Source organism: Malaclemys terrapin, chromosome 17 (assembly GCF_027887155.1).
Source record: "Malaclemys terrapin pileata isolate rMalTer1 chromosome 17, rMalTer1.hap1, whole genome shotgun sequence".
In the NCBI taxonomy this organism is placed as follows: domain Eukaryota; kingdom Metazoa; phylum Chordata; order Testudines; family Emydidae; genus Malaclemys; species Malaclemys terrapin.
The window spans coordinates 19,902,636-19,926,032 of record NC_071521.1 but is presented as its reverse complement, the minus strand read 5'-3'; the positions used below and the strand labels follow the sequence as shown (position 1 = coordinate 19,926,032).

At 45.6% G+C, this 23,397-nt stretch overlaps 1 protein-coding gene across 1 annotated transcript in view; it reads left to right on the top strand.

Annotated features, from left to right (window-relative positions):
* LOC128825178 (ficolin-2-like) overlaps positions 1-23,397 on the top strand; it is a 46,130-nt gene that overhangs the window by 13,511 nt on the left and 9,222 nt on the right. Inside the window, exons 8-12 of the mRNA XM_054007370.1 lie at positions 720-849; positions 1,456-1,590; positions 21,873-21,986; positions 22,387-22,440; positions 22,705-22,740. Of these exons, the coding sequence (XP_053863345.1) occupies positions 720-849; positions 1,456-1,590; positions 21,873-21,986; positions 22,387-22,440; positions 22,705-22,740 (469 nt within the window). The remainder of the gene's footprint in view (positions 1-719; positions 850-1,455; positions 1,591-21,872; positions 21,987-22,386; positions 22,441-22,704; positions 22,741-23,397) is intronic.

Genomic DNA, 23,397 nt, shown 5'->3' with positions numbered 1-23,397 from the left:
ATTTGTCACTGGTCTGACACGGTTAACCAGGTTTCCCTTCTCCTGGCTATTCTCTGCCCGGCTCTCACAGCCTCCTCAATAGCTGCCCAGACTCTGGAACCAGAATTCCTTCTTCCTTCCCCTTCTGTCACAGGCCTGGTGCCTCAGCTGCTCTGTCGCTCAGGCAGCCCCTGAGTGTGAGAGGAGAGAGCGTTCGAGGGAGCTGAGGAGATGAGGGGTTTGAACCCTGTATGTACCTCACATTTAAACCTTCCAATTTATTATTCTGCTTATTTATATCCCAGTTGTGCCTAGAGAATCTGATGAAGATCAGGGTCCCATTGCGCTGGGTGCTGAACACACACACTGAGAGACAGCCCCTGTCCTTTACAGCTCACACTCTCTATAGACAAGGCAGACAAAGGGCCGCACGGAAAGCAGAGGGGATGTGACTTGCCCAAGTGGCAGAACTGGGTATAGAACCCAGGCCTCCTGATTGCTAGTCCAGTGCTGTAGATTTTGGACCATGTGATCCTTTAACCTAGTGCTGTTGCTGCCAAGATTTAATATGATCCTGTGGCACAAGTCTCCATCTGCGATAGTCACCTGAGGCTGAAATAGATCTGACCACGTTAAATCTCATCCAATGATTTACAGTCTCAGAATTTCTGGTCTCCTGCTCTAGTAGGATGGAAATCAATGTGGGATTTCCCAGCTAAGAACCTCCTGTTTCCCTGCAGGTGTTCCAGAGACGGGTGGATGGCTCTGTGGATTTTTACCGTGACTGGAATTCATACAAAAGAGGTTTTGGGAGCCGGCTGTCAGAATTCTGGCTGGGGAATGAAAATATCCATCTGTTATCATTCCTTGGTAAAGACATCACTGATGCATTCTTTTCCTTACAACAACCTTCCCCACCAAGTTTTGTTCCCACATTTTAGCCATGGATACAGGGTATAGAGTTGTACTATTGGTAGAGGTAACCCTTCTGCTCCAGACACCCCTTCCTGTTCCTTACAGCCCAGCCCTGCCACACAAAGCTATTGAAACCAATAATGTTGTGGTAGTTGGTCTGGCTCCAGTCATGATTCATGGAGCAGCATTTGGTCCTCTGGTGGTTCACCCACAGTACAGCAATAAGGGATGCTACAACCTGGATGAGGTCATAGATTCCGAACTACCTTAGGAAAGCATAACATGAAGCAGTTTTTTAATAAGGAGGTTAGGTTGATGGATGGAAATTGAATTGATAAAGGTTAATATGAAGATATTGGCTTGATGCAAGAATCAGAGGGTGAAACTCTATGATGTGTGTGATGCAGGCAATTCAAACTAGATGATCATAATGGTCCCAACATAATGGAGCCTGATTCGTGTTTAGAGTCTTCAGGGGCTTCTGCAATAAAAAGAAACAATAATAGCAATAAAAACTAATGGAAGGTGCTGAACATTTTGCTTTCAAATTGTTTTCTAAAGGTCCCAATGAGCTTCGCATCGATCTCAGAGATTTTGACAACAACCATGAATTTGCTACCTTCTCGTCATTCAAAGTTGCAGGAGAGACTGAGAAATACACGCTGATCATTGGACCCTTTGTTACTGGCACTGCAGGTAGATTCTCAGCTCATCCTTTACCCTCTGTGGCAGATGGAAAAATGGAAGGCAAAAGTGATGCAGAGTATTTTATGGCAGAAGCAAAAGGCGAGGTAATCTGTGGGAGTGATGTGTGAGGAAACATCAGTTATTCTCCTGGTGAACTATTAAAGGAGAAACCCAAGGTTTAGTGAAAACAAAACATACAGTATAATATGGATATCCTGCCTAGTGAAGGACTGAAAGCAGAATAATGAATATATACCTATCTCATAAAGCTGGAAGGGACCTTGAAAGACTATCAACTCCACTCCCCTGCCTTTAATAGCAGGACCACGTACTGTCCCAGACAGATTTTTTTTTTCTTCCCCAGATTCCTAAATGGCCCCCTCAAGGATTGAGCTCAGAATCCTGGTTTTAGGAAGCCAATGCTCAAACCACTGAGCTATCCCTAGGCACAGCTATTGCTGTTTGCTTTCTAAATTAGACCTTAATGCCCCATACTAATATCAGTTAAACTAAGTAGGCACACCAGGATTGGTACAAGTCATAGGGTGGTTACATATGCCCCATTTTATGCAAACTATGCATCCGGAGCCCCGCATACCAGAGAGAGAAATATGTTGTGCCATGCAGAGTCCTCTACACATCACTGCAGGATTGCTTAGGCACACCCACAAGCCAACTAGGGAGAAGGGCTTTTAACTAGGTTTAAAAGGGGCAGGGGACAAAAGCCAACAGCCAAGCATAAAAAAGGGGCCACCTTAACAGAGGGCCAGATTTTTTTGCGGAGGTGACATGAAGGGTCAGAGGAGGAAGAAGAGAGTAACCAGTAGAGGCATATACTCAAAATCTCAGATACCTCTACATAAATGCAAGGCGGATGGGGAATAAACAGGAAGAACTGGAAGGATTAGTAAAATATTAAATTTACTACTGAAGTGGCATCACAGAAATTTGGTGGGATGAGTCTCATTAGTGGAATATTGGTATAGTGGGGTACAGCTTGTTTAGGCGGGACAGGCAAGGTAAAAAGAGAGGAGGCGTTGAATTATATAGCCTGAATATATACACTTGTTCTCTGCTCCAGGAGGAGGCGCGAGGCAGACCAACTGACAGTCTCTGGGTAAAGAAAAAAAGGATAATAAATAGAAATGACCTCTTGGTACAGGTGTACTATAGTAATGAGGGATTTTAACTACCCAGACATTTATTGGAAAAGTAATAAAGAAAAACCCAAAACTTCTGATAAGTCCCTGGAATGTATTGGGGACACCATTTTGTGGAGGAAGTAACCAGGGGGACCAGCCATTTTAGACTTAATTCTGACCAACAAGGAGGAATTGAGAGCGAATCTGAAGGCAGAAGACAATTTGGGTGAAGTATCAGAGGGTAGCCGTGTTAATCACAGATTTCTTTATTCTAAAGAAAGGAAGGACAGAGTGCCAAGGAGAAATACAAAAGAGTAGCATACCCAAAAAGATTAAGGCACAAAATAAGTTACACCTAGGAAGGAACAGAAAAAGCCGTAAGAAGGGGTTCTTTACATATATTAGCAGCAAGAGAAAGATGAAAGAAAGTGTAGTTCCTTACTTAACAGGAATGGAGAGCTAACTGATGACATCAAGAAGGCGGAGGTGTTTCGTGGCTAGTGTGTTTCAGTCTTCACTAAAAAGGTTACTGGTGATGACATACTCAACACACTGTTAACAACGAGGGGGAAGGAATGCAAGCCCAAATGGGGGGGAGGGGAAGGTTATACAATATTTAGATAAGTTTTATTCATAGATTCATAGATTCTAGGACTGGAAGAGACCGCGAGAGGTCATCGAGTCTAGTCCCCTGCCCGCATGGCAGGACCAAATACTGTCTAGACCATCCCTGATAGACATTTATCTAACCTACTCTTAAATATCTCCAGAGATGGAGATTCCACAACCTCCCTAGGCAATTTATTCCAGTGTTTAACCACCCTGACAGTTAGGAACTTTTTCCTAATGTCCAACCTAGACCTCCCTTGCTGCAGTTTAAACCCATTGCTTCTTCTTCTATCCTTAGAGGCTAAGGTGAACAAGTTTTCTCCCTCCTCCTTATGACACCCTTTTAAATACCTGAAAACTGCTATCATGTCCCCTCTCAGTCTTCTCTTTTCCAAACTAAACAAACCCAATTCTTTCAGCCTTCCTTCATAGGTCATGTTCTCAAGACCTTTAATCATTCTTGTTGCTCTTCTCTGGACCCGCTCCAATTTCTCCACATCTTTTTTAAAATGCGGTGCCCAGAACTGGACACAATACTCCAGCTGAGGCCTAACCAGAGCAGAGTAGAGCGGAAGAATGACTTCTCGTGTCTTGCTCACAACACACCTGTTAATACATCCCAGAATCATGTTTGCTTTTTTTGCAACAGCATCACACTGTTGACTCATATTTAGCTTGTGGTCCACTATAACCCCTAGATCCCTTTCTGCCGTACTCCTTCCTAGACAGTCTCTTTCCATTCTGTATGTATGAAACTGATTTTTCCTTCCTAAGTGGAGCACTTTGCATTTGTCTTTGTTAAACGTCATCCTGTTTAACTCAGACCATTTCTCCAATTTGTCCAGATCATTTTGAATTATGACCCTGTCCTCCAAAGCAGTTGCAATCCCTCCCAGTTTGGTATCATCCGCAAACTTAATAAGCGTACTTTCTATGCCAATATCTAAGTCGTTGATGAAGATATTGAACAGAGCCGGTCCCAAAACAGACCCCTGCGGTACCCCACTCGTTATGCCTTTCCAGCAGGATTGGGAACCATTAATAACAAGTCTCTGAGTAGATGTATTCAAGTTAGGAGTACCTGGTGAAACTCATCCTAAAGGACTAAAACAGCTAGCTGAAACAATCTCAGAACCATTAATAATTATCTGGCGAACTCCTCGAGGATGGGTGAGGTCCCAGAGCACTGGAGAAGGGAAAACATAGTACCTATCTTTAAAAAGGGTAACAAACAGAACCCGAGGGACTGTAGGCCAGTCAGCCTAACTTTGATATCTGGAAAAATACTCACTCAAATTACTAAACAATCAATTTGTAAACACCTAGAGGACAATAGGATTAATTAGCAATATCCACCATGGAGTTCTCTTGAACAAATCATGTCAAACCAACCTAATTTCCTTCTTTGACAGGGTTATTGGCTTAGTGGATAAGGGGAAAGCAGTAGACATGATATATTTTGATTTTAGTAAGACTTTTGACAAAATCCCACATGGCATTCTCAATAAGCAAACTAGGGAAACGCAGTCTGGGTGCAATTACTATAAGGTGGGTGCACAACTGGTTGAAAGACTGTGCTCAAAGTGTAGTCATCAATGGTAAGCTGGGAGGGTGTAACTAATGGAGTTCTGCAGGGGTCAGTCCTGAGTCCGGTAGTAGTCAATATTTTCCTTAATGAGTTGGATAATTGAGTGGAGCATATGCTCATAAAATCTGCAGATGGCACCAAACTGGGAGGGGTTGTGAGCACTTTGGAGGACAGGATTAGAATGCAAAATCACCTTGGCAAATTGGAGAACTGGTCTGAATTCAACAAGATGAAATCCAGTAAAGACAAAGGCAAAGTGATTCACTTAAGAAAGACTAATCAAATGCACATCTCCAGAATGGGGAATAACTGGCTTGGTGATAGTACTGCTGAAAAAGAACTGGGGTTTAGAGTGGATCGCAAATTGAATATGAGTCAACAATGTGATGTAGTTGCACAAAAAACTAATATTGGTCTGGGTGTGTTTACAAGAGTGTGGCATGTAAGAAACAGTAGGTAATTGTCCTGCTCTACTCAGCACGGGTGAGACCTCAGCCAGAGAACAGTGTCCAATTCCGGGCACCACACTTTAGGAAAGATGTGGACAAATTGAAGAGAGTTCAGAGGAGAGCATGAAAAATGATAAACGGTTTAGAAAACCTGACCTATGCGGAAAAGTTAAAAAACTGGTGAGGTGTAGTCTTGAGAAAAGAAGATTGGGGGTGGGATGGGGGGTGGGGGATTTGGTAAGAGTCTTCAAATATGTTAAGGGCTGCTATAAAGAGGACTATGATCAATTGTTCTATATGTTCACTGAAGGTAGGACAAGAAGTGACCAGTTTAATCTTTGATAAGGAGATCTAGATTAGATATTAGAATTAAATTTCTAAGTATAAGGGTTGTTAAGCTCTGGAATAGGCTTCCAACAGAGGTTGTGAAATCCGCATCACTGCAAGTTTTAAAGAACAGGTTGGGCAAACATCTGTTAGGGAAGGTCTAGATTTACTTGGTGCTGCCTCAGCCCAGGGGGTTGCACTTGATGACTTCTCTAGGTCCCTTCCAGCCTGACATTTCTCTGATTCTGTGATTCTATGATCCTGAATCCTCAGCAGGCTCCAGGCTAAGCTATTGGGTTAGGAGCACATTGGGCTCACATTATATCATCACGATAGTGCAAACTGATTTCAAGACACCCAAGGACTGAGCATATATTGACGGCAATGAGTTACTCTGGATTTGTTGTGGTGTAACTGAGATCAGACTATAATTTTTTGGCATCCTTTCATCTAAAAGAGACGGTGGGAATTGCAGCCTATGATGTAGATGGTTTGCAATGTCTCGTGTGCCTGAATAGTCCAATCCCAGATTTGCACGATCTTTGGCAGTTGTTGCAAATGTATCTGTCTCGGTTGGGAGCTGCTTGCTTCCTACGGGCTCTTTTCTCTTCAAGCTGTAGGAGCCAGCTTCTGGCATGGACTTTGAAACTCTGATGGAGACGATGGTGCCACTTGTTACGATCACTTGCCAAGATTCCTCATAGGTCACGATTAACTCCAATTTCTTCATATCTCGTTTGCATGAGTCTTTATAGCGAAGCTTGGGACGTCCTGTTGTTGTTGTTCCCTCTGATAGCTTCCCATATAGCATGTCCTTCAGTATGTATCCAACCTACTCATATGGCCCAGCCAGCACAGTCATCTTTGCTTGTCATACTTGGTAAATTTGCCCTTTGAAGAACCTCTGCATTGGTGACTTTATCTTGCCATTTGGTGTTGAGTATGCAGCGTAAACAGCATAAGTGGAAACTGTTTAACTTTTTGTCCTGATGAGCATAAGGTGCCCATGTTTCCCCACCATCCATGAGAGTGCTGAGCAAGCAGGTTTGGTACACTAGCATTTTGGTCTTGATGGTAAACTTTGAGTTGTTCCAGGCTCTTTTAGTTACTCTGCTAAAGGTGGTGGCAGCCTTTCCAATGGGAACATTTAGTTCTTCATCCAGTGAGAGGTTTGTGGTAACTGTAGAACCTAAATAGCTGACCTTTTTGGACTACTTCTAGCTGGTTGGCATTTAAGGTGATTGAAGGATCTTGTGGACCCCCCTGTCCTAATACAACCATTTTCTTGATGCTGATGGTGAGAGCAAATGCCTGACAGATACTTTAAAGGCGGCCCATGAGTTCTTAATAGATCTTCATCGTGGGCTATGAGGGAAGCATCATCAGTGAATAAAAGATCCCTGATTAGCACCTTTTTGACTTTGGTCTTTGACTTAAGTCATGACAGGTTGAAGAGTTTCCTATCCGATCTTGTGCGGAGATACACTCAGATTATGGCCTGGTGTAAAATGTTCCTCTCTGGAAGTAGAATTGCAGTCTCTCTCCTGACCCCAGGGAGCTTTCTGCTGCGTGGTGAAGGGAGAAATTTAGTAACCCCACTGCAGAACCACCAGGCTGGGCTGTGGGAACTGAACTGTAAAAATGTAATAAATAAACAATAAGAGATTATGTCACCCACCTTGTGACTATAAAAACATGTAATAAATAAACCCAATTGTTTCCACAGGGGATTCTTTAATCGAACACAATGGCATGATGTTTACAACCCACGACCGTGACAATGACATGTCTCTAATTAACTGTGCTGTAACCTTTAAAGGGGGCTGGTGGTACGGGAATTGTCATATGTCCAACCTGAACGGATTATACCTGAAAGGAGCCCATGAAAGCTATGCTGATGGGGTGAACTGGTTGACAGGCAAAGGGCACCAATACTCCTACAAGATGTCAGAGATGAAAATGAGGCCCGTGTAGCCAATCAGGGAGGCAATTGTAATAATTATACTTAGTTCTTATATAGCAATTATAGGCCTGTCATAATGAACATTAATCTGCAGATGACAATAAAGATCTTTTCTTTATGCACCAGCCACAAGGGGGCAGACATCATCATACACACTTACCCAGCGCAGTGCACTAGGACTAGAGCTGGTAAAAAGAATAGTTTTGTGGGGGAAAAATTGAATTTTAAAGTGGTTTTCATTTCAAAGGATTCTAAATTAACCCAGTTTTGCTTTTGTGTTTTTAATTTTTTTTTAATTCCTCTAGTATCTGAAAATGTTATTTTATTTTCTCATTTACCAAAATCCTGGTTTTCTAGAAAGAAACAAAAATTGGTCATTAACATGAGAATATTTTAGAAAAGAATTGCTGAAAACATTTAAAAAGCGTGATTTTTTTCCTGCCAAACAAAACATTACAACCACATCAATGATATTTTCATGAACATTTTCATGTTTTTTAAAAAGCTGCTTGTCCATAGAAAAACTCATAGTTTGGAAAATGTCAGCCAGCTCTGTCTAGGTTATATCTCCTCTCCTGCCTGGCTCTGCTGTCGCTTGATTCCATTCCCAGAAGCACCACGACAGCTCCTACCGCTGCCGTGCAATTCTTCCTGTGGTGTTAGTGACTCGTTACCCTCAGATGCTGCCTCTGGAGAACCTTCCCCTCTGTCAATAAACCAAAGGCTGCTCAATGATTTCCACGTCTCAGATTTGTTTGTACACACAATAGCATTAAAGCTGAAATGTGTCTGGCCCTGTGTCTCCCTCCCCACCCCCATTCCAACCCTTCTCCCAAGCCCCTGCCCCACCTCTTTCCGGCTTCTGCCCCCTCCCCCAAGTGACGTCGGGAGCTGGTGGGACAGAGCGGAAGAGGGGTGGGCTGGGGCTGGGTCGCTCACTGCTGCTGGCACCAGGCCCCCTGCTAATCCCCTACGCTGCCCTGAACCCCACATCCCCTTGAAGCGTGAGGCCCCCCAAAGCCTGGTAAGCCCAAACACTGGTGGAGCCAGGCCCATGTTCTTAAATATTGGTGGAGCACGGGCACCACTGCCCCATATAACTTGCCGCCTATGCTCCTCCCCCATAGTGGGGGGGTACGTGATCGCCCCACGTATCATCTCTGTCAAGCAACCCCCCCCTTTTCCTATGCCCAGCGTGGGGCTGCCATGCTTTCCCTGCCCCATATTATCTTGGGGGGGGGGGCAGGAGGCTCTGTCCTTCTCCCACTGTGCCCCCCCGGCATGTTCAGTCGCTCTCTCTGGCAGCCAGGCCGGGCGGAGAGCGGGATGGAACCACTTCTCACGCCGGCTGAAGCCGGCCGCTCCATGATGCTATTCCATGCAGCACAGCAGCTGCCTGAGAGAGTTTGGCTGGGCAGGTGGCAGCAGCGGCGGGTTCCCCCCTGCCCGGGCCCTGCTGCCAGGGACAGGGGCCAGGCACGCTGGGTGGGCAGGCGCAGCAGGAGGACAGAGCCCCTCTCCCCCCCACTCTGCAGGCCAATCGGGGGAGCGGGGGACCTGGCCCCACATGAGCCCCCTACATATCGCCGCTGGTCCCAGGCGACCCATAGCCACCTGCCCTGCAAGGCCTTTGAAAACTCCACAGCATCTGAGCATGCCCAGCAGTGCCTGCTGCTACTAGAAGTTTCCTTCCCATCCTGCAGGGGGCTGCAGCCTCTGGGTATGCACCTGTGCCGACGGAGCTGCTGGTGGGATGGGTTGTGTCTAGAGCCTTCTCATGCAGTGGGACGCTGAGAGGTATGTATCTGCCTGCTACGGCCTCTCCCCAGCCCCACGCTAGCTTTGCTTATCTCAGCTAGATTCTGCACGGAAAATCAACATTTTTTTTTTTAGGATTTCCCCCCACAATCAAGGATAAATTAAGCAGCACAAAAATACGCTTCATTCAGGCCTACGCTACCAGCTTAGTTATTCTCATACCGGACGGTGTTTGAAAATGAAAGCCATAAATAAAAATACAGGTCTGATTTTAGAGAACGAAAAGAAAAAGTGATTTTTTTTGTTATTTCAAACGGCCTCCAAAGATCCTAAGAAGCAGAAACTATCATTTTGTAAACTACCTGATCAATCCCTGGAGTCTAAGGCCTTGTCTACACTACGAGAGTAGTTCGATTTTACTTGCATCGAATTTTTGGAATCGATATTGCAAAGTCGAACGTGTGTGTCCACACTAAGGACAGTAATTCGACTTTGTGAGTCCACACTAACGGTGAAAGCGTCGACATTCGAAGCGGTGCACTGTGGTCAGCTATCCCACAGTTCCCGCAGTCCCCTCTGCCCATTGGAATTCTGGGTGTAGCCGCAAAAGCCTTCTGGGTAACAAAATGTGTCCAGGGTGCTTTTGGGTAAGTGTCATCATCCGTCCATCAGTCTCGCCCTCCCTCCCTGAAAGCGCCGGCGGGAAATCAGTTCGCGCACTTTTCCAGTCATTGACAGCGCGGACGCCACAGCACTGCGAGCATGGAGCACGCTGCGACCATCGCTGCAGTTGTGGCCGCTCTCAACGCCTCGCAGCTTATCATACAGGTTTCCCTGAGGCAGATGCAGAAAAGTCAGGCGAGGAGGCTACGGCACCGCGGTGATGGCCCGAAGTCTGAGAGTAGCACAGACCTCTCAGAAAGCACGGGACCCAGCGCCGAGGACATCACGGTGGCAATGGGTCATGTTGATGCCGTGGAACGGCGATTCTGGGCACGGGAAACAAGCACTGAGTGGTGGGACCGCATAGTGCTGCAGGTCTGGGATGAAACCCAGTGGCTGCGAAACTTTCACATGCGGAAGGGAACTTTCCTGGAACTTTGTGAGTTGCTGTTCCCTGCCCTGAAGCGCAATGACACCCGGTTGCGAGCTGCACTGACTGTCCAGAAGCGAGTGGCGATAGCCCTCTGGAAGCTTGCAACGCCAGACAGCTACCGGTCAGTCTCGAACCAGTTTGGGGTGGGCAAATCTACCGTGGGGGTTGTTGTGATGCAAGTAGCGAAGGCAATCGTTGATGTACTGCTGCCAAAGGTAGTGACCCTGGGAAACGTGGAGGCGATCATAGATGGCTTCGCAGCGATGGGATTCCCAAACTGCGGTGGGGCCATAGATGGAACTCACATCCCTATCCTGGCCCCGGACCACCAGGCCACCCAGTACATTAACCGAAAGGGCTACTTTTCCATGGTGCTGCAAGCACTGGTGGACCACAGGGGACGTTTTACCAACATCTACGTGGGATGGCCGGGCAAGGTTCATGACGCTCGTGTTTTCAGGAACTCTGGTCTGTTTAGACGGCTGCAGCAAGGTATTTACTTCCCGGACCACAAAATAACTGTTGGGGATGTGGAGATGCCTATAGTCATCCTCGGGGACCCAGCCTACCCGCTAATGCCCTGGCTCATGAAGCCCTATACTGGCGCCCTGGACAGTGAAAAAGAACTCTTCAACTACCGGCTGAGCAAGTGCAGAATGGTGGTGGAGTGTGCTTTTGGCCGTCTCAAGGGGAGATGGAGAAGCTTACTGACTCGCTGTGATCTCAGCGAAACCAATATCCCCATCGTTATAGCAGCTTGCTGTGTGCTCCACCATCTCTGTGAGAGCAAGGGGGAGACCTTTATGGCGGGGTGGGAGGTTGAGGCAAATAGCCTGGCTGCTGATTATGCACAGCCAGACAGCCGGGCGATGAGAAGAGACCAGCGGGACGCGCTGTGCATCCGGGAGGCTTTGAAAGTTAAGTTCCTGAGTGAGCAGGGTAACCTGTGACTTTCAAGTTTGTGTACAGAGAAGCTGAACCTGCCCCCATTTCTTTACCCAGTTAATGTTGACTATCCTATCCAGTTACATACCCCCTTCACCCCCCTTCCAACACACGTTTCGAAATAAAAATAGTTCTACTTTGTTAATGCACACCGTTTTCTTTAATACTGTTTTCACGGGAATTTTTTAAAACTGGGACGCAGACTGGGGTGCGGAGCGGGTGTAGTGTAGTGACGCGAATGAAGCTTCTAAACTCAAGGATTGACGGGCTCCGCTGCGGTGGGATGGTTGTTTCAATGGAGCCTGTCACCCCTCCTGATCGGGACTGTGTGTATGGGGGGGCTATGTGACTTTGTGGCAGGGGGAGGACGGTTACAGATCCCCTGCTGCGTGGCTCTGTGATCCTGCATAAGGACCGGCGCTTAAGATCTGTAACTGCCCTCCCCCGCCACAAAGTCACAGAGCAACCCACCCCCCACCACATAACATGAAAACCACCTTCCAGACTAACCAGGGTAACTAGTCATTGCATCACTGCACTGTGTATGTGCCCTGCTGCTGTGCCTGCCCCCGCCTATGTACCCTGCCAAAGGTGACTGTCCTGTCCAATTACCAACCCCCTTTCCCCTCCTCCTCCAAAAGAACATGATTGAAACAGTAGTTAACAGAAACGTATTTTTTATTATCAACTACACATGGAACTGGGAGGTGAAACTTGGACGGGGGCTTGTGTCAGGCAGGAAGGAAAGAACTTTTCAAATTTTGGGGAATGAGAGCCTTCTGCTACTAGAGCTCTCTGCAGGGGTGGAGTGAGAGTTAGCACGGACTCTGCAGCCTCTCCTTCTTTGCACTTTGGGTGAGGTGGGTATGGGACTTGGTGGCGGGGGAGGGCGGTTAGAGATAGACTGCAGTGGGGCTCTGTCCTCCTGCCTCCGTTCCTGCAGAACATCCACAAGGCGCCGGAGCGTGTCTGTTTGCTCCCTCAGTAGTCCAAGCAGCGTTTGAGTCGCCTGCTGGTCTTCCTGCTGCCACCTCTCCTCCCGATCCATGTTTGCTTGGTGCATTTGGGTCAAGTTCTCCCGCCACTGGGTCTGCTGTGCTGCCTGGGCTCGGGAACAGGCCATAAGCTCCGAGAACATGTCCTCCCGTGTCCTCTTCTTCCTACGCCTAATCTGTGCTAGCCTCTGGGAGTGTGATGCCAGGCTAGGTTGTGAGACAGTCGCAGATGGGGCTGTGGAAATGGGAAAAAGGGAGTGAATTCCTCAGAAAGATAAATGTAGTTGTGAACAAAGAACATAGTCTTTCTCTGTGAACAAGACCATGCACAGCACCTATCACATGCGCACTCAGCACAAGGTCGAATTCTCGGCCTTCGCATTCAGTGCCTGGGGTCTTGCACAGCACATTTGAGAAGCGGGACAGCACAGCGGAATTTCTGTTGCAGGCAGACATGGTAAGCCGTAGACTTGTGGCAGTTTAAAACTTTTATATTACCACTGGCCTCATTTCACATTTAAAGCAATGTCAGTCCCTGCTGCCAGCAATCCGGCAAGCGGGAACTCTGCCCCTGTCCCACCCCCTCGCGGCTGTCCCCGGGAACGATCCCTTTTGGCTGCCCCTCTCCCGCCTCCACCGCGTGGCTGCAAACCAGCGGTTACAGTTCTGTAAAGGAACGGGCAAGCAGTCCCAACACTAACATTCCCCTACCTAATTCAAAGCAGGTCACCATGGGCGACATCACCCTGATGAGGATCTCTGAGAGCGAGAGAGAGAGAATGCTCCGGGAAAGCCTCCAAAGACCAGGGCCGTATGCCGCCCTGCTGTGCAGAGCAATGATTCCCGAGTACTTGATAGTCTCGTGGCGCGGCAACGTGTCGTACTTTGGAGGACCCAATACGGCCGCTCTCCCCAGGAACCTCATGCAACGGCTTTCCAATTACCTCCAGGAGAGCTTCATCGAGATGTCCCAGGAGGATTACTGCTCTATCCCCGGACATATAGACCGCATTTTACTGTAGCTGCAGTAGCAGGGACTAAACAGTAGAGCGGCTTGTGCGGGACAATCACGGAAAACCGGACATTGCTAGATTTTTTTTCAAAACTTGCACTGCCCATGACTGAACCGTTAAGCGCCTAGGGCAAAGTAATCATGAAGAACCCATTCTTTTAATTGTTAATATTCCTGTTCTGTTAAAAATAAATGTTTAGATGTTTACTGGCTGATCCTTCCCCAGATTCTGTGTCCGGGGTAACGGCTGGGGACGCTTGGTAGGGGATCTCTGTAAGGGTGATGAAGAGATCCTGGCTGTCGGGGAAATCAGCGTTGTGAGCGCTGCCGACTGCCTCGCCCTCCTCATCTCCTTCCTCATCTTCCCCGTCCCCTAACATGTCTGAGGAACCGGCCGTGGACACTATCCCATCCTCAGAGTCCACGGTCAGTGGTGGGGTAGTAGTGGCGGCCGCACCGAGGATGGAATGCAGTGCCTCGTAGAAACGGGATGTCTGGGGATGGGATCCGGAGCGTCCGTTTGCCTCTTTGGTCTTCTGGTAGCCTTGTCTCAGCTCCTTGATTTTCACGCGGCACTGCGTTGCATCCCGGCTGTATCCTCTCTCTGACATGTCTTTAGAGATCTTCTCATAGATCTTTGCATTCCGTTTCTTGGAGCGCAGCTCAGAAAGCACGGACTCATCGCCTCACACAGCGATGAGATCCAAGACTTCCCGATCAGTCCATGCTGGGGCCCTCTTTCTATTCACAGACTGCACGGCCATCACTGCTGGAGAGCTCTGCATCGTTGCCAGTGCTGCTGTGATCGCCACGATGTCCAGACAGGAAATGAGATTCAAACTGGCCAGACAGGAAAAGGAATTCAAATTCAAATTTTCCCGGGGCTTTTCCTGTGTGGCTGGTCAGAGCATCCGAGCTCGTACTGCTGTCCAGAGCGTCAACAGAGTGGTGCACTGTGGGATAGCTCCCGGAGCTATTAGCGTCGATTTCCATCCACACCTAGCCTAATTCGACATGGCCATGTCGAATTTAGCGCTACTCCCCTCGTCGGGGAGGAGTACAGAAGTCGAATTAAAGAGACCTCTATGTTGAACTAAATAGCATCGCAGTGTGGACGGGTGCAGGGTTAATTCAATGTAACGGCGCTAACTTCGACATAAACGCCTAGTGTAGACCAGGCCTAAAGTAGCAATGTGTGAGCTGCATCTCAATTCAGGGCACATGACTCTGTCATTGTGGCAAGGTTTAAGTCAGGAAAACAATTCGTGCAATACCACACAAGTTGCAGCTGTAGCAGTAGCTGATATTTCCAGAGAAACTTAGCTTGAAACTAGCCCACCAGAAGACCAGATGAGCTACAAACCAACATTATATTTCTGGGTCCTGAAGTTAATCTGACTGGTCTGTAATTCCCAGATTGGCTTTATTTCCCTTTGGGCATCTAAGTCAGTATTGCCTTTCGGGATCACTACTGAATTACAGAGTCTTGTTCTCAGCTTCCTGCCAAACAGTCGCTCCGCAGGTGATAGTCCATGATTCACTGGTGCTGCTCTATAGTTCAGTAGAGTCAAATATGGATCTGTACAGGTGGCAGTGGCCTTTTTCAAAAGCCATTTAACAATTTTCACACCATTCTCTACAAGACCGGTGGATTGAGGATACTCAAAGTTCCATGCTTAACCCCATATTCTTGAGCCAATTATTTAAATTCGTTTCCATCAAACTGTGGAACATTATCAGACATGAGAACTGCCCCTGGGTTCCCATCTGACTATGACCTCAGACGTGGCAACCGGCTGAATTTAAGCATATTAGTCAGTGAAGGAAAAGAAACTAATCAGGATTCCCTCAGTAATGGCGAGTGAACAGGGAAGACCCCAGCGCCAAATCCCCATCCTGCGGTGGGGCGTGGGAAATGTGCTGTACAGATGACCCACTCCTTGGTGCCGCTCTCGGGGGGTTACGTCCTTCTGATCAAGGCACAGCCTGTGGACGGTGTGAGACCAGTGGTGGCCCCTGACATTCCGGGACCAGGTCATCTTGGAGTCGGGTTGCTTGGGAATGCAGCCCAAAGCAGGTGGTAAACTCCATCTAAGGCTAAATACTGGCACAAGACAGATATTCAACAAGTACCATAAGGGAAAGTTGAAAAGAACTTTGAAGACAGAGTTCAAGAGGCCGTGAAATCATTAAGAGGTGAATGGGTGGGGTCTGTGCAGTCTGCCTGGAGGATTCAACCCAGCGGGTTCGGGCAGCCGGCCCGGGACGACAGATCCCTCTCCCCTCCCCTCCAGGGGGTGTCAGAAGGGGGCTGCCACTTGGACGGCCCTGCCCCTGTCGGGCAAATTTCCATCAAGACAGTGTGCTGCGACCGGCTCTGGTTCGGCTGGGAAGGCCTGGCGGGCAGGTGGCTTGCTGCTTCATGGCAACAGCTCTTGCTGCATCCTGGGGCCGAGGAAGATGACCACCACCGCATCTTCCCCCGTGTTCTCCTGCCCCCATCTCACGGGGGATGTGGTATGGGGGCTGTGAGGGGGACAGGTCCCCCTGCTCCGAGCGCGACTGTCAACTGGTGCATAGGGATCATTGCTTCAATGCTGGTGACAATGGCTTCAGTGAAGATGGTGCTGGATAGATTTGGCTGTCCTCCAAAATGTATTAAGGTACTACGTCTTCTTTATGATCAGATGACTGCCACCATTCTCTGTAATGGCCTCGAGACTGACCCTTTCGTCATCAAAACTGGATTTAAGCAAGGATGCGTTATTGCCCCAACCCCGTTCTCCATGTATTTAGCAGCCATTTTGGTACTCATTAAAGACAGACTCCCCAGTGGAGTTGACATTCAATACAGAATGGATGGGTGGCTTTTTAATCTTTGACGTCTTCAGGGCATCCATTACTGATCTTCAATATGCTGATGACTGTGCCATCCTCATACACACTGAGAATGACCTTCAGTCCACACTGGATTTTTTTGCCCAAGCTTACCAAACACTAGGACTCTCAGTCAATATTGAGAAGACTAAAGTGCTCCATCAACCTGCTTCAGGCCTTGCACATGACTTACCACACATCACCATTGAGGGACAGACTTTGGAGACAGTTGAGCACTTTTGCTACCTTGGCAGCCAACTTTCTCAAAACACAAAAATCGACAGTGAGATCCAGCACAGGATAAACTGTGCAAGTGCTTCCTGTGGAAAATTGCTTCAATGCGTTTTCATTGCAGCAGGACACCAAGATCCAGGTCTATAAGACAACTGTTATTTCTACAATCTTTTATGGATGCAAAACCTGGGTGACCTATCGACAGCAACTCAAGAGGCTGGAGAGGTACCACCAATGATGCCTCCGGAATAGCCTTCACATCAAGTGAGAAGATCACCGCATTATCACCAGCATCCTCACTGAAGCCAATGAGAATAACAATCCACCATCAAAACGTTGTTTTTATCAGCATAGGTAAATAAACCCATACCGATTTCATACCATGCTCTTAACTGTTCATTGTGTAAAAACATAGGCTCTTTTTTCTGTTTAGTTGGTATTTTTGACACGTCTAACACATTTTAACAGTTTTCTCTGATTGTTCATTTGTGGCCAATACAGTCTCTCTCTGGTTCTATATTTACATTTTGCAATACCCAAGTACCCTTCCTCTATACAAGTGAGCATATCAGCTTGTAACATCTTAGGCACTACTCTCCTATTTCCTCTAAACAACATGGTGTCAAGTATCAGGAGGTAGCCGTGTTAGTCTGTATCCACAAAAACAACAAGTTTCAGAGTAACAGCCGTGTTAGTCTGTATCCGCAAAAAGAAGAACAGGAGTACTTGTGGCACCTTAGAGACTAACAAATTTATTAGAGCATAAGCTTTCGTGGACTACAGCCCACTTCTTCGGATGCATATAGAATGGAACATATATTGAGGAGATATATATACACACATACAGAGAGCATAAACAGGTGGGAGTTGTCTTACCAACTCTGAGAGGCCAATTAATTAAGAAAAAAAAACTTCTGAAGTGATAATCAAGCTAGCCCAGTACAGACAGTTAACTTGATTATCACTTCAAGCTAATCTTAGCTTGATTATCACTTCAAGCTAATCTTAGCTTGATTATCACTTCAAAAGTTTTTTTTTCTTAATTAATTGGCCTCTCAGAGTTGGTAAGACAACTCCCACCTGTTTATGCTCTCTGTATGTGTGTATATATATCTCCTCAATATATGTTCCATTCTATATGCATCCGAAGAAGTGGGCTGTAGTCCACGAAAGCTTATGCTCTAATAAATTTGTTAGTCTCTAAAAAACAACAAGGAGTCTGGTGGCACCTTAAAGACTAACAGATTTATTTGGGAATAAGCTTTCATGGGTAAAAAAACCTCACAAAAAAGTGAGGTAAAAGTGAGGTTTTTTTACCCACAAAAGCTTATGCCCAAATAAATCTGTCAGTCTTTAAGGTGCCACCAGACTCCTTGTTGTTTCTCTAAACAACATGCCATCAATAACAGATAGTTCTGCTTTAAGCTGTAAATAGGGACATGGTATGTAATGTCCTGGCCACCCTGTAGTAATAGCCTTAATACCCTCTGTAAAGTCTCACCATTAGCTGTAGCCCGAAAAAAATCTTTCCACTTCCTGTCTGAGGCTGGACAATTCTTTTTTTATCCGTCTGATGTGCACTATGTCGGACTCCACCCCTGTTTCTATTACAGTTTTATCAAATGTTCTGGATAATGTGTCCCTTACTTCCTCTCCCACATGCACTCTTTGTATCAGCCCAAGGGCTGGGCATGTTTTTAAATCCAATGTACGTGCTTTATTCCCTTGCACTATCTCAAAGTCCAACAATTCTGTTTGATCTTTTACTGTCACTGCTAGTACACATGTACCTGTTCAGGAATGAGTTCCCCCATTATAAGCTTTCAGTTTGACCTGTTTGCTCACCATGTCCCCTGAGTTTTTTCCAACCTTTTAACACTAATACCTGAAACAACATTTGCCTGAGCATCAGTGCACAATTTGTAGGTTATAAGAGTCCCATTAGTGTCTAAGGAAATTGTCCATTCATCTCTTCCTTCCTCTTCAGATACAGCTCCTAGATAGAACTCCTGAGCTGTTGCCCGTGCTCTCTTCCTGGATTACTTGCATAAGCATACAGGCTTCATTTCTCTTCCGCAGTTGCTGAACGCGGTTGCAGACTTTGGCAGAATGATTGTATTTCTTACAAATATTACAGCACTTACCAAAACCTGGGCATTGTTGAGGTTATTCTTTGTCCACATCATGAGCAATCCTTGAAGTTTTTACAAACTCTTGTGCTTTGCATTTTCCATGCGTCTCTATGTTGTTTGTTTTGTACTGACTGACGGCTTGCCAGTTTTTTGTCTCTCTTGTCACTCTATCCAGTGTTCTGCTTTCCTATGCTGCCTGACATAGACTTACTGCTTTATCCAAAGTGAGATCCATATCTTACAATAGTCTGGTTTGCAGCATTGAATCTCCGATTCCAATTACAAAGCACAATACCACATTGGGAAGTGTCATCACACTTCCCTAGTGTAAAGAGAGGAAATATCCTTTGCACACAGGCAGAACAGCAGCTGCCTTCTTGCTGTACAGACTGGAATCATGCAAACACACATGCACATAAAGAAATGAACCTCAGCAGTGATCTGCCATCAATAGCATCTGCCGTGCAGCAGTCACTGACAAATCACATGTACATATAGAAAAATATATATATCTGCTGTGGTATATCAGCAGATATGGCCTGGGCATGCATGATTATTCTTTATCATTTCTATGACACAGGCACACAGAGCACTGCAAAAATCGGGATAATAATTCTTTTCTTCCAACCCTTCACTTGTCTTGGCTATTTAGATTGTAATGTCTTTGGGAAAGAGATGGCTGGAAGTTGAAGCTAGACATATTCAGACTGGAAATAAAGTTGTAAATATTTAACGGTGAGTGGATTAACCTCTGGAGCCATTTCCCAAGGGTTGTCATGGATTCTCCATCACTGACCATTTTAAAATCTAGATTGGATGTTTTTCTAAAAGCTCTGCCCTTCGAATTATGTTGGGGAAGTTCTGTGGCCTGTGTTATACAGGAGGTTAGACTAGATGATCACAATGGTCACTTCTGGTCTTGGAACCTATCCCACTATTACTGTCTCCTACTACGGGTTTGCCCAGCACTCAGCACAGTGGGGTCCAATCTGACACGAGGTCTCCTGTGGCTACTGTCATACAAATAATAATAAGAGCAGTTGGCCAGTAAATTCACCCAATCCTGCTCTCCTTCTTCACCCAAAGGTTCCCACTAAAGCCAACAGGGGGCTTTGAAGGGATGGAGAAAATCAGCTTGGGTTCATCATTTGGCACCCTATTTTAATACTTCCGAAGACACATTCACATGACTTAACTTTGTGAGCAAAGATTCAGGCTGGCTCTGTTCAATAATCATCATTGCACGATACTGCGTTTGTTGTGTGGGGGAAGCAACGGCTGCTAGTCCAGTACTGAACATGTCCTATCAGACCATTTAATCAGCTACAGTTGTGACCGCTGCAGCATAAACATCTCAGTGGAAACTGCTGGAATGTGGAGAGTGGGAAGGAGGTGCTGAGATGCCGGAGGCAGAGACCTTTATTTGCTCTGGGCTCTCTCGTTATTGCATATAAAAGGCTTACAGGGACTGACCTACTAAAGTAGAGGAGAAGGTGGTGAGAAGACAAGTGGAGCTGCCGTTGTAGAGACCAGCACTAGCCATGGGAAGAGCTGCCCAGAAAACCCTCCTCTCTTTACTCTGTCTAGCAGCAGTGGTTTGTCAGGCTCAGGACACCTGCCCAGGTGAGTGAAAGACAATCCTGTTCCCAACAGCGTTTCATACTGTGGTTCTTGCCCACCTGGACCGTGGGGAACTGGGAACTGTTCAGGAATGTTTGTTGTCCTACATGCCTAGAAAGTGCTTTGCCTGCTCATGGTGCTTTTTAAATAATAAAAAGAACAGCTTCTTTGTACAAAATTCCTTTGTAGAAATTAATCTATATTGCAGAAGTGCCCATCACAGACTAGAGGTGTTCAAAAAAAGGACACAGTTTTTGCAGATAATGTTGTGAAATTGTTGTCTCTTGTCTTCATTGAGATTCTTCAAAATTTGACTTGACCTCCTCTCCCTCATGCTCATTTACTGTCTTCTAACCTCTCTATGCTGCTGCTGGAATCTCTCCGTCTAAAGCTCCCATCTCCTTTGCATATTGGGGCCAAAGCATTTCCAATCTGGCGACTGACCGACCCACACAGGCAGATGACCTAAATTCTGGAAAATAAAATCTCAATCTTCAAAGCTCAGAGTGAGCCTGTGATTTCAGATCCCTCTGCTTTTTAAAATTCACATTTACCAGATTAAGATAATTATTTGTAAAATCGCAACTGTTGTGTATCTATCACCGCAAATCCACTATACAACTCTTTCCATGTCAACAAATTAATTTCTGCGTTTTGGGTTGAGAATCCAGCAGCATTTGAAGGTTTATTTTAGTATTATTTCAGAGCAGTATTTCTTTTCACATTTCCATTACTTACATTCATGATCATTTTAAAATCATTTGCTATGTACAATTCCTACCCAAAAAGTTCCAAATTGGGAGGGAGAGTTCCTATATCACAGAAAATATAAACCATAGCCCCATTTTGTTTACCTCAAAAATTTCCACATCAATAGAGCTCAATGGAGTTGACAGGTGTGTCCCTATTTTTCTCCACTGATGTTCCTATTAATTATTTTAAATCTCACAATGTGTATAATATAGAAAGGGGACTGTTAGGTTAAAAAACATATTTAATTCTTTAAAATGTATTACCTGAGCTTCTAAGAGCAACTGTTCTTTAAATTATTTTACTTTTGGACAATTTCTTCACTGAATGGCAGCTGTTTTTCCTCTGCATTTCATTTCACTTGCACAATGAGAACCGACTAGTCAGTGTCACTTTTGTTTCTCTGTAGTTGATTTTGTTACGTGATTCTCATGGAACTGACACAAGCTGCAAAGGTCGGGTTGCAAACACTGCAGAGGGATGTGTACATCAAAATGAACTCTGAAGTGATTTATTTTAAATACAAAAATTTAATTCACTTCTTTTTAACTTTTGTTTTCACTATAACTTAAAACAAAGACTAATAGTAATAACCCCCAACTTTTCATATTAGGGCATTGTCTCTGAAATACATAAAACCGAAGAAAAGGTTGGATATCATTGCTAATAGAGAAAAGAAAATGCAGGAACTATCTAGTCTCTCATTTGCTGAGTTTATCCTTCCAGATTTCTGCAAAATGTTTCCAATCCTGAGAACCTAACAATCATTGTTTATGGATCATTTCTTTCCCCAGTGGTGAGGGTAGTGGGTCTCAACAGTACCGAGAAACTCATTATTCTCCAAGGCTGCCCTGGAATTCCGGGTGCTGTAGGGCCCAGAGGAGACCAAGGAACTGCAGGAAATACAGGTACTGAATGAGAATCTGCCATGGATGGGAATTACTTTTGTAATATGCTCAGACTTTGGAGATTCCCCTCGATCCTGATATGAGGAAACTCTGCCCAACTCAGACGGCAAATCCCCTATGTCCAGTGGTGAGGGATTGGAGCTTCAAGCTCTGAAATATGGTCCATTCCCTTTGGGGTATCAGATTGGCAACCAAGTCCTCTGGTGTTTTCCCCATCTCTCTCACTGGCTCGCTGTGTGACCTTAGCGATCAGGGACTCAGGGAACCAGATGCAGATACATTATTTGAATTTCGACACTGATAGGTTATTGTAATTCCAGGTTGGGGTGGTGGGTGGGGATTATGTACTCAGTATTTACAATACCTTGAAAAATATACAGTCAGTTTTCTGTGTTTTCAGGACAACGGGGACCTCAGGGGATCCCTGGCAAGGCGGGGAAAAGTGGCCGAAAAGGTAAAGTAACAAAGGGCAGAGAACTGTGTTTTCCTATTAGGTGACCTAAGAACAGGAAATTTGTTTTTAATCAAATATCAATTAGAGCTAGTTATACAACACCAATTCCTATAATATCTGGGCTTGAAAAACCACCATAACTTCCCTTCACTTTATATTTGACAATAAAGGGTTTATTATTGCAACGAAACTTCAGTTCTGATCCACTGTCAAGATCTCGGTATCTCTGATCAGTCTTTCCTATCTTATTTTTTGTTCAATCAGGACAAAGAGGTGCTGGGGGCCCCCCTGGAATGAAAGGTGAGAGACCTCAGATGATTCTTCTCACTGCAGAGCAGGGCACTTTATAGTGCTATTCACGGTGATAGAGGAATTGGGAGCTACAATCCCTCCACCCCATTTCATTGTACAATTTTTCCTTCCAGCTTCTTGCCAAACAGAAGATGAAATGAAATTGGTTGCGGTTGAACAAGAAGTGTCCCCTTTTTGTTCTTGTTTAATAGCCAAATGACAAAACGAAGTGTTTGAACATTTCAAAAATGTTGAAACAAAACTTTAGGAGTATGTGGAAAAATCTTCTACTTGGCTGAATGTATTTAACAAATGTGACCCAAATTCATTACCTGTTTGAGAGCCGAAACTGCATTTTTTGATGAATAAACTATTAACTGGAAAAATTTCACCCAGCTCTAATTATAATGTCCGGTATGTCACAAGGCCCTATGCAGTCACAATAGGTCCCAACTGCAGTATAGACATAGCGTAAGGGTGAAATTCAGCCAACGCAGAAGACAAGATAAGATAAATGCCGTACTGCCAACCCCAAATCTCTGAAAATCTTTAGTCAGGTTCATCAAAAATCAGGAGATTGGTTTTAGAATCATGAGATTATGTAAAAATAATAGATGTGGTGTTCTTTTTATTGCCTTCTGCTTTTTGAACCTTTAGGGTGCACTG